General features: G+C 43.9%; 1 protein-coding gene across 1 annotated transcript in view; it reads right to left on the reverse strand.

Moving 5' to 3' along the window:
* Window positions 1-12,261, reverse strand: part of LOC122803951 (ectonucleoside triphosphate diphosphohydrolase 5-like) — a 759,259-nt gene that overhangs the window by 532,073 nt on the left and 214,925 nt on the right. The window contains exon 6 of the mRNA XM_044073628.1: window positions 3,984-4,063. Within this exon, the coding sequence (XP_043929563.1) occupies window positions 3,984-4,063 (80 nt within the window). The remainder of the gene's footprint in view (window positions 1-3,983; window positions 4,064-12,261) is intronic.

Raw genomic sequence — 12,261 nt, forward strand, 5'->3', positions numbered from 1 at the left:
AGGCGATGCCTGGTTGTAGTGGTAAGGAGACAGTCGTCTAAATAATGAAACACTCTGATTCTGTGCAGTCTTGTATGAGTTGCTACCACTGCCATGTATCTGGTGAACACCCTGGGGGCTGTGGTGAGACCAAAGAGCAAGCCTCTGGACTGGTAATGACTGGCTCCCAGCCGGCTTTTTCTAGGCGATGCCTGGTTGTAGTGGTAAGGAGACAGTCGTCTAAATAATGAAATACTCTGATTCTGTGCAGTCTTGTATGAGTTGCTACCACTGCCATGTATCTGGTGAACATCCTGGGGGCTGTGGTGAGACCAAAGAGCAAGCCTCTGGACTGGTAATGACTGGCTCCCAGCCAGAAGCGTAAGTATCTATAAGAGCACCTGTTCATTTTGATATGATAGTATGCATCCTGAAGATCCATGGAGCACATCCAGTCGTCCTTCTGTAAGAGAGGCAGAATGGACTGAACCATGACCATCTGGAACTTGGAAATCTTACGAACTGGTTCAAATAACTAAGATCCAAGATGGGTCTCGGGTCCCCTTTTTCTTTGGCACTAAAATGAACCTTGAGTAAATTCCAGATCCTCTTTGGTCTGGAGGGACCTCTTGGATGAATCTTTTGTCTAGCACCTTTTGAACCTCTAGAACTGCTGACTCCCACTGATTGGGTGGAACACTGGTGAGACATTTTCTTTTCACTGTAAAGAAATATCCTCTCTATATAATCCTTCACAGCCATGAGTATTCTGTGATGACTATTCAGGTGTTTAGGTGCGGGGATAAGTGCCCCCTGACTGCCTCCAGAAAAGAACAGTTGGGCAATGTTTCAGGAGCACTGAATGGGGCTGTCCGAGACGGAATCTCTATAGTCCCTTGGTTCTGTGGACCCACTCTGCCATGTGGGTGGTGTCTTCCATTATAATTAATTTCCCCTCTGCCTCTGGTTGAAAAATCACCACATGATTCTTGAAAAGACCCTTGAGATTTTCAGAACCACATCTTTTTACCACAGCTCTGATTCCTAGAAAAAGGTCTCTACGGGGTAGAAAAATGGATTCTCATGGCAGTTAAGGTCTTTCCATCTTGCACACTGTATGAAAGTGTGTCTTTAAATGGCTGGCCCAAAACAAAGAAGACCCATCAAAAGGAGCACTAATGAAAGACGCTTTAAAGGGCTCCACAAAACCACACAGCCTCATCCAGGCATGTCTCATAATGGCTATGCCTGAACCAGTGGCCGATGAGGAACCTTTAGCTGCATACGAGTTTAGCCTCATGGAAGCATTCAATACTGACTGTAAGGTGTCCAGTCATGAATAAAAAGATTTTTGTTCCTCTGCAGATATGGAACTAGGGGGTACAATTAGATACAAAGTTCCTTCACTAGGTCCCTCTATAACCTATTGAAGTGTGCCAAGTAGTTCAATGACTGTAAAGCACAGGTCACTGAGACATAAACTCGTTTCCCATACCTGTCCAATTCCCTAGACTCTATTAGGGGGATGAACAGTAGAGCACTGCCCAGCTAGCTTCTTTTTGGTGGCTACTGCAACAACCAGGGTGTCTACAGAGATCCCTTTCATCCAATATTATCTGTCTGTACAGGCACAATCTTATCAGAACATCTAGGGATCAATTCTATGGCATCTGTTTCCTTCCATGCCTGGGGTCTGGCATGAACGACCACCTTTCTGGTGTAGGATTTCTAAAATGTCTCCAAATGAGACATCTTCAGGTGGCAATCTAGGGGACCCTTTGCCTTCATTGAAATCGGTGTCTTCTGTGAGGGATTTCTGGGAGGAATCCAAGTGCCTCCTTTTGCACAACTTCTTTTAAGGGACCTCTTCAGTGGGATGATCCAGACAGGTATCTGAAGAGATGGGGAGTTCCCTAACTGGAACTGCTTGGAAGCTCATACTGACTGTCTGCCCCTGGGGGATAGAATGAGTAGACTCAAACATAGGATCCGAAGAGGGAGCAGGAACTGGATCCAAAAATGTAAGACTAGAAACTGCTCTTGGATGAGAAATTACCCTCTCCACCACCTCGAAGGCAGAGGGACCAGGAGAAGCAGAGGACAGTCCAACCAGAGCCAAAACTCTTTGCGCAGACAATCCAGGGCCTGCCCTAAACCTCTGCTCTGAGGGAGGAGTTGGAGACCAGCTGTCCAGCGCCAAGGCCCCAAGGGGAAGCGACAGCTCTGAAGCTATCAAAGTCATTTCTTCAGCTCAGACACCAATACTTTGGCTCTGAGACACATCCTGCTCCAGGGGAGTCAGAGCTGAATAAATCAGGGAAAGAGCTGGAGTCAAAGAAAGAGATAAATTCGAAGCAGAAGGTTAAACTCTTGGAGATCTCGGATCTGCGGGCTCTGAAACAGAAGATTGGATTGGAGAAGGAGTGATGACTGTATGAGAGGATGGCTTGAAGCTCACTGAGCCGACAATACCCCCATCTGGATCTGTGTTCTGAGAAACTTTCTCATCATCCTATCCACCTCTGCTTCAGAAGGACTTCAGGAGGACCTGACAGAACAGGAAGTGGAAGGAGGTCTAGAAGATTTCTTGGGAATCTCCTGCAGAAAAGCAGAGCTCAGTCTTGGGGACAATGGTTCCTGGGAGAATCGTGGGCTTCAGAGCTGAGGAGATTTCAAAGCTGCAGGTGTCAGATCAGAGGGCTTTGGATCCAAGCTTTTAGAAATTTTAGTTGGCAGTTCTGAAGCAAAAGAAGACATCGCAAACATTGCTGGGGGAATGTTTACTGTGTTCCCTGGGCTCCTTAGACTTATGACAGAGGGGTTTGAGCCCCGATGTTGATGTACCAGAAGAAGGAGCAGAAGCAGGAATAAAGCCCCTTGAAAACCAACTTGTTCCTTCTATCACTAACAGCCCCTACTGTTAAATCCAGCACAAATACTGCAAGAAATGTTCGGGTGTCCAGGGCCTAAGCAATATACGCACTCCCTTTGGGCATCCAAGTTGGGTATCTTAAGCCCACAGGAAGTGCACATTTTAAAGCCAGTTGGGTTTTCAGCCATACTGCAAGAGAAAATCACACAGCAGAAAGCCAGACAATTAAACAAAAGAAAAAAAAAAAAAAATATATATATATATATATATATTTTTTTTTTACAATTTAACAATTTATCTAACAAAGACAAGGTTTATACTAGCAATGGTATAACTAAATATCTCAAAGCGAGGTAAAGAAAAGGAAGAAAGGTTACCAACAATGGTAATGAAGATTATCAAGAAATTTTTTAAATTTGGTAAGTAAACTAGACTAGATAGATGGTAAGGGAGATTCTACTATATAATTTGAAAAGGAAGAAAATTTAGAGAGACAAATATAACGTTTTTAAACTCACTACACCCAAAACGAGTTTGAGAGATCACAATCCCTGCCCGAACCGCAGAGCATCAAATGAGCTGTGAGGTAATTCAGTGGTCAGGGGCATTTTGGTTAAAGGGAGGAGCTCCAGAATCAGATCCTAGAATCTACAGTAATGTGGCAGAATTGGATCAGAGGATCAGATCTGAACCCATCCGTTGAGGAATGAATGAAACTGACATCATCAGATTAAAAGTCAAAGATACAACCAAGTGCTCAAATACATTTCTAAACATTCAAAAGCAAATACATCTGAAGTGAATACAACACTCGGGTTAAATCTGCCCGCCATAAAATACGCATGCATATAACTTCACTGTTACTCTTCTGACTCTGTTTTATGTACTATTTCTACCCTTAATAAATTATTGGATTATTTTTCCATGAACTACATTAAAACTGTTCAATACGTAAACATGACATTTATTCTAAATATTTACAGCTAAAAAAAGCAGTACATTGTTTTTTCATATCTCACACGATGTTAGCTTAGCATATGAAAATTAATGAAAGCATACATACATATTTTGAGGAGAAACTCCAAGAGAAGAAAACTTAGCCAAGTAAGATGAGCTAAACATGCCCACTCACCTGTGCGTATATAGCCTGTATGTTCTGTTAAACATTTCAAATGAAGACAGGTAATTTTCTGGTGCTTCCAAAACGGTGTTCTGCAAACAATAACATCAACTTGCTAAGGATGCACATAAAGAATATGGACAGAAAAATGCAGGTTATTAATTTGTCTATGGTTCTATACCTCTCAACAGGCAAATATTACTCGGGCTGGGATTCACAGCTGAATAGTGCACAACAGTGTTAATCAGCACCAATGCATGGCTACAGTGATTCAAAGATAGAACAGTTGTGTAAAATCTTACCATAACCATAGATGTCCTTCTCTTCCATGTTGCAGTATTCTTGGTGTGGGATTTCCCACCTCAGGTGACCCGTATGTTGGCTCCTATACAAAAGCTTTAGCTTGGCTGTTGTAGTTGTGTGAGGCGTCACGTAGGGCCATAAACCAGGGACCTTAAATGTGATGTCTGCACGCACAGACCTCAGAACTTGAAGGCCCAGCAGGAAGGAGTAGCCAGTGATGTCAGTCATAGGGTCAGGAGCCATTATGTGGATACATAAGTCCAGGATAGGGTGTAGACCCCAAGAGACCTGAGGATATGAGTGACAGAGAGAGAGAGAAGGATAAGGGGGGTTGGGTTGGTGGGAAGGAGTACTGCAACATGGAACAGAAGGACATCTATGGTTATGGTAAGATTTTACACAACTATTCTATGTCCTTCTGTTCCTATGTTGCCATATTCTTGGTGTGGGAGAGGACCACAGCTTAACTGGAAGGAAGGGTGGAGGAGGAAGAGGCTGATTCCACAAAGCCATGCAGGATTGCACTAGCAAATCTTGCACGTGCTCTGGAGACAATGTCCAATTTGTAGTGTTTGGTGAAAGTGTGAATGGTGGACCATGTGGCTGCTTCCAGTATGGAAGCGGTGTCCAGAACTTTTAAAAAGGCTTTGGAGGCTGCCACTGCCCTGGTGGAGTGAGCTTTTACTTCCTGTGGGAGCTATTTTTTGCCATGGTGTGAATAACAGAGGCAAATGGGTTTTCTAATCCAACATGCGATGGTTTGTTTGGAGACTGCCTTGCCCAAGCCCCTGGGGTGGAAGGAAACAAAGAGTTGGTTGGATTTTCTAATGGATTTTGTTTTGTTTAGGTAAAAAGTACAGTTTTGTACCTACCATAAATGTAGATGTTCGAAGATCCACATTGCTGCAGTCATAACCTGTGGGTAGTCCAATACCAAAGTATTAGGCTGGTGTCGGTCATCATGCCAGATCTGGGCGATCGTGCGCCCCGTCCGTCGGATGACCCGCGCCGATGCATATCCTCAGTCTTTTCTTGCCCCAGATGTCAGAAGGCCCAAAAAAAAGGCCACAGCCTAAAATAGAAAAACCTCCAAACCCATGTACAAACAATATCTACAACCTAAACAAACAAACACTCCAAACTGGATCTTGAACATCTACATTTATGGTAGGTACAAAACTGTACTATGTTCTTCATCTCACATTGCTGCAGTCATAACCTGTGGGTAGAATCCCAAAGCAAAAGTGAAGGGAGGTTGGCCAAATCATAAAGCATTGGGGCTGCTAATAAGCCCTGCAAGACTGCAGTGGCAAACCCAGCCCTAGACTTGGAATAAAGAGGAGATGGTAATGTTTAGAAAAGTGTGCACTGAACTCCAAGTAGCTGCTTCCAAAATATCTTTGGTAGCTAAAAAGCAGTAGAAGTGGCAGTAGCCCTAGTGGAATGAGGTCTGATTCCAATTACCATGATGAGAATAACAAAGGCAATACAATGACCAATCCACTTAGAAATAGTTTGTTTAGAAATAGGTTTCCCTGAGAGCTCAAAGCAAAAGAAACAAATAACTGTTGAGACTGTCTGAAACTTTTAGTCCTGCTCAAATAAACTGCCTGTGAATATCCAAAGTGTGCAAAATTTTTCCCCTTTATTTTGGGGATCAGCATAAAAAGTAGGCAAATGAATAGATTGGTTCAGGGCCACATTTGAAACCACCTTAGGCATAAAAGTAGGGTTAGTGCGCAGACACACCTTATCCTTAAAGTAAGCAGACACACCTTTATCCTGATGAAAATCAGGAAGGGCTCAACTGCCATGAGAGCCTGCAATTCAGAAACCCTTCTAGCAGACGTAATGGCCAACAAAAAGCAGTCTTCAAGACAAAACTTTTAACTCAGCTGTGCTGCAGGTTCAAAAAAAGGTAAAGTAAGTCCAAGACAAAACTTTAACACTCACAGCTGCAGGTTCAAAAGGAGGTTTTCCAACACAAAATTGAGATCCCAGGAAGGAGTAGGAGCTCTACGTGGGTCTTATGTTCTTTGCCCCTCTAAGGAATTGTTTAAACAAAGGATGAGAGAATAATGGTGGGTCACAGTCATAGTGAGCAGAAATTGCTGCAGCATGAACTTTACAGAGGAGAAAGACAAACCTTTGTCTAATAATTCTGTAAGATATTGAAGAGAAACACTCAAATTAAAACTCCTTGCTGTGCTCCAAATAAAAATCTCCTCCATTTATCAGCATAAACTTTCCTTGTACTAGGCCTTCTGGCCTCCAAAATAACATCCAAAACTTGTTGAGGAAGCTTCACCCTTCAGGTTCTAGAACAGAATATGCCAGGCTGTTAGATGCAGGGACTGAATCCTGACATTGAGGAAATGATTGCCCGCTTGGGACAAAAGGTGTGGAATTGAAGGCAGGCAAAAGAGGCTCCCATACTAAACTCCTCAGTAGAGGGTACCAGTGCTGTCGAGGCCAATCTGGAGCTATTAGAATCATGGAGGGCTTGTCTTGTCTGACCTTCAAGAGCACCTTGGGAAGGAGAGGCAGAGGAGGAAAGGCATAGACGTGAAGATTGCTCCAACTGAATGATAGAGCATCCACTTTCCAAGCTGTGGGATGAAACATCTTTGTGCAAAACTTTGGCAACTGGAAATTCAGTGGAGAAGCGAACAGATCTATGTCTGGAGTCCCCATATCACTGTCAACGGGATCCACCATCTGTCTGCTCAAAACATCTGCTAAGGAGTTCTGTGCTCCTGGCAGAAACCTTGCCTGAAAGAGGAGGTGCATACTGAGAGCAGTTCCCACAGAATCATAGCTTGTCTGCTTGTTGATGTACCACATGACAGTTGTGTTGTCTGTTTGAATCAACACTTGTCCCGAAAGCCATCAATGCAAATTGGACTGCTAACATCTCCTTCAAGTTGATATGTAAATGTAGAAGTCTGGCGGTCACAGAGAGTCCCTTGTTTAGGTGACATTCCTGAGCCCACCACAAAATTCCTTTTGAATGCAGGTATTATTTGAATGACAGTGTCCAGATCGTGGCAGTGTTGTGTCCATACATTTTGAGATACCATTGTAGCTTCCATCATATGCAGTTTGGCATTGGGAAGCAGAAGAATAAGATGCCATGAACCCCAAGGCTTGAAGGACTGTCCTTGCAGTCAGCCTGGAAGACAATTGCTGGAAGTAAAGAGTAAGGTTTCTTTGCTAGCACATTTCCTGAGAGGGTACTAGACTGGACTTTGTTTCAGAATACCCTAGGCACCTTAACACTGCCATAACATACTGTAGATGAAGAAGCTTGTTTCAAATAAGGATAAATTTGTATTCCTCTTAACCTTAAGAAGGCTATCAAGTAGATAAGCCAAAGGGCAATGCAGAGAACTGATAATGTAAAGTCCCATGAATCTCCTGCAACTGGGTCTGATAGGAACATGAAGATAAGCCTCTTTGATCCAGAGTTACCATCCAGTGGTCTTTGCCCAACAGAGGCAGAAGTTGTTGCAACGTCAACATTTTGAATTTTGGAATGTCCAGGTATGTGTTGAGGATAGATAAATCCAAAATTGGTCTCCTTTCTTTGGTACAAGAAACAGGCGAGAATAAAATCCTAGGCCCACTTCTGACAAAGGGACCTGCTGTATAGCCCCCATTTGAAGAAGTAAAGAAATCTGTTTGTGAGCCTCTACTCTTTGCTGAGGAGGGGCATGCCTTTGAAAGGAGGCAATGTGTGGAAATAAAACTTGTTTATAATGTCCAGTACCCATTTGTCCTGGGTGACTAAAAGCCAGTTTTGCTTGAAAAGTGCTAACTTTCCTTCCAAAGGAGCTGCCAGACAGGAGGGATCTGGCAGCTGAAGATGCAGGTCATTGGGCCTGTTTAAGGACTGGCCCCTGCCCTCACTTGTAGATGGTGCACTAGGCCTGAAAGAACCCTGAGCTCTGCCCCTACACCACTAGATCTGCTGCCCTAGACTGTAAATCAGAAGAAGGTAAGCCCATCCCTTAGTAGGCCAATTTCTGCTAAACTTAGGGGGCTGCAAAAATCTTTAACAGTCTGCTTTAAAACAGACTCCACAGGAGGACCAAACAAAACTTCTGACTGTAAAGGAGCATCCAAAATTCTAGCTTTAACATGCTCTGACAAACTCTGATCCTTAAGCCAGGCATGCCTTGATCAGAGGCATGAACCAACTCCTGTAAAGCATCTACCTTAGCTTTTAATTGAGTAAGGAGAAAATTCTGGTACTTTAACATATGAAACTGGCAATTCAAAGCCCTCATTGCTAGAGGTGGAGGGTGTACACTTTTACCCCACCTATCCAAAGCTCTAGATTCTTTATCCATAGGAACTGGATTCTTTACAACAGAAGCCCTGACTCCTTAGGTCCCTGACTAATAGTTTCTGGATCAGCCCTTGGGCTCTTATACAGATATTTATGAGCCTCAGGCACCCTGTAATACCTATCAGGTTTAACTGAGGCAAAGAGTCTGGAAAACATCCTGAACAACATCCAAAACAGGAGGTATAGCTAAGGGCCATGTTGAGAGTAAAAAAAAAAAATTCCTAAGCCTCTTCGAAAAAGAAATCCTGACCTTCCCATTTAAAATGCTCCCTCATAGAATGCAAGGTTTCTGAGAACGAAAAATCCTCTGGAGCACAAGCAGAAGGACTGGAATCCTAATCTGAATAAGGAGGAAAATCCTGAGTGTCTTCAAGACTCTGAGTAATCTGAAACCTGTTCCAAACTTTCCACTTCTGGCTCCACCCTAGGCCTCTTATCTGGAGGGCATAGAACCCCTGATTAAGGAAATTAAATCTTCTGCCATTTTAAGCATGTGTTTTTTAGACACAGAGCCTGCAGAACTAGGACTGACACCTGAGGAGGGCAAACCAGGCCTGCCCTTAGAAGGTACCTTAGAGACTGAAGGAGAAGGCCTAACCACCTTAGGCAAAGAAGGGAGTACAGCAACCTGAGAGGCCCCATCAGCCTGACCTGACTCCTGTGAGGCCACATCTTGCAAAATTAAAGTCTCCCCCTGAGACTCAGCTGAAACCTCGGCTGGATCTACAGCTTAGAAGAACCAGCGTGACTCATCCTGCTTGGACCTTACGACTTATCCTTGTGCTTCTTAGCAGAAGCAGGCGTCCGGAGGATCCGACGCATATTGTAATTACACCGCTTCCAAAGACAAGCCTAGCACAATCTAACCTATTAAACCTAGCACCAGGCCCAAACAAGGAATACAAAGAGAGTGGTAATAAATACAATTATTCACTTTTCTGACATCCAGAATTAACTGAGGCAAGAAAAACAAAATATTAAGACTGAGGATATGGGTCATGCACTTTGGACTACCCACAGGTTATGACTGCAGCAATGTGAGATGAAGAACATCCTTAGTTGTCTGTGTACATCTAGGGAGTGGAGGATTCTCTCCCCATCATTGGTAGGAGAGGGGAAGAAGGTGGAAAGATGAATAGATTGGTTTAAAGACAGATCATTGACCACCTTTGACATAAAGGGAGGGTTGGTTCTTAGTGTTACCCTGTCCTTGTGGAAGGTAGAGTATGGGGGGGGCAGGCCATTAGGGCCTGTAATTCAGACACCCTTCTGGCTGAAGTTATGGCCATTAGCAGTACTGTCTTCCATGTGCACATTTGCAGAGTAGCTGCACTAGCAGGTTCAAATGGAGACTGGGTTAGTTTTTCCAGGATGAAGTTAAGATCCCAGGGTGGTGGGATGGGTTTTCTTGGAGGTCTGATGTGCAAGATTCCTTTTAAGAAGAGCTTCATGTTGAGCCTGGCTAGTAGGGGAGGGTCTAGTGGCAGGCAGGATGAGATTGCAGAAAGGCGAACTTTCACTGAAGAGTAAGAGAGTCCACCCTTTACTAGTTGACACACATGTGCAAGAACTAGTTGGGGATCTGTGATGCATGTATCCCTAACCTTTTCCAGACACCATTTAGAAAATCTTTTGGCTAAGTATGATTTTCTTGTAGTAGGTTTCCTGGCCTCCCTCAGGACTGAAAGCACATCCACTGAGTAGTGGTGCCTGAAAGGAATTAGAAGTTTATCACCCACAGAGTCAGTGACAACGTCTGTAAGTCTGGGTGGATGAGGGTTCCCTTTTGTTGTGTCAGAAGGTCCACCTTGTAGGGTAACTTGTGGTGACTGCACTTGGCTAGATTGAGAAGTAGGGGGAACCAGTGCTGCGTTGGCCAGTAGGAAGTCACCAGCAAGATTTTTGGTTTGTCTCTCCTAATTTTCAGGAGGACTTTCTGAATTAGTGGAAAGGGAGGAAAGGCATATAGAAACTTTCCCTTCCAAGAAATGCTGAAAGCATCTACTCTCCAGGCTTAGAGGGGAGTATGTCTTGGAGCAGAAGGTCTGCAGTTGCCTGTACTGGGGGGGCAAACAAGTCTACTTGAGGTGTGCTCCACCGGTGGACCATGTCTACAAAGACATTCCTGTCCAGCATCCATTCATGCTGAGGACAAGATGTCCTGTTGAGAAGGTCTGCTTGTTTGTCGTCCTGCGAAGGAGGTTTCACTTTATAATCTCGAAATACTGAAATGTCAAATTTCAGTATTTCGAGACTATAAAGTCAAAGGTGCAGTTAGGCGAAACTGCATAACAGCAAATGCGGAAATGTCACATATGCCATTATGTGTTCATGTACGTGACGTAACGTGCGGTTTGTGGATTTAGCTGGGGTTTGAGTTAAGTGGTGTTTTTGTAAGGGTATTGGGTAGGGATTTTAGTGTGTGTGTGTGTGTGTGTGTGTGTGTGTGTGTACTGGTGAGTTTTATGTCTTTGTGTGTTTAGTGCGATCTTGGAGTTAGTACATATAAGTAGGGGGGTGCAGGGGTGCTTGCCCCCCTGCTTTTAGCAAGATTGTGTGTGTGTGTGTGTGTGTGTGTGTGTGTGTGTGTGTGTGTGTGTGTGTGTGTGTGTAAGTTTTGTTGCGTTTGTGTGTGTTGGTTTGTTTTTTTCCAGTATTGGTAGGTAGATGTATTTGTGTGGTGTAGTGTTTTGTTTATGTTATGTTCGTGGTTTGAAATTTCATGGTTTTAAAGTTTCAGTTTTTGATTTTTTGGCTTTATAGTCTCAAGATACTGAAATTCAATATTTCAGTATTTTGAGATTATAAAATGAATCCGCGAGGGGATGTATGATGCCTATAGGGGCAAGTTCTGTCGAGAGGCTAGGTCCCATATCAGTAGGTTAGTCTGCACAGGTGGTACACTTTTGTTCCACCCTGATTGTTGAGGTACCACATAACTGTGGTGTTGTCTGTAATTATTTGGAGAACACCTAGTAATAGGAGAGGAATGAAGGCTTTCAGTGCTAGCAGGACTGCTGTCATTTCCCTCACGTTATGTGTTTGTTCCTTAAGGAAAGGTGCCACTTTGCTTGGACCCTGTAGGATGCCAATGTGGCTCCCCATTCTGAGTCTAAAGCATCTGTATGCATAACCTTGTTTGGGAGAGGAGGCTGCAGTGGAAGGCCCGGGTTCAGCGGGACTTGATGAATCCACCAATTCACTTCTGCCTTTAGGCAGAGCAGGAGAGTGATTTCTTGCTCTAGAGAGGATGTTGGTGCGGAGACCAAACATTTTTTAAATACCACTGTAGCTTTCGCATGCGCATTCTGGCTAGTGGATGCATGGGGATAGTGGTTGCCATTAGGCCCAGGATCCTTAGGAATTGCCTTGCAGTTATTATTTGGGTCTGCAACAGGATGCAACAGGGCTTTGAAATTGGAGGTCAGGGAGCTGACCTTGTCCTGGGTAAGAAAGGCTTTCATTATGTCCGTTTTGATCCTGCAACGTAGAAATATTTTGTCTTGTTCTGGTGTCAAGGATGATTTTGGGAGGTTGAGGGTGAACCCCAGATTTTGTAGTAGGCACATGGTGAACTCTAGATGGATTAACAGGGTTTCTTTGCAGTCTGCTAAAATCAAGATGTCATCCAGGTAG

Source organism: Protopterus annectens, chromosome 6.part0, assembly GCF_019279795.1.
Source record: "Protopterus annectens isolate FY-2018-M chromosome 6.part0, PAN1.0, whole genome shotgun sequence".
In the NCBI taxonomy this organism is placed as follows: domain Eukaryota; kingdom Metazoa; phylum Chordata; order Ceratodontiformes; family Protopteridae; genus Protopterus; species Protopterus annectens.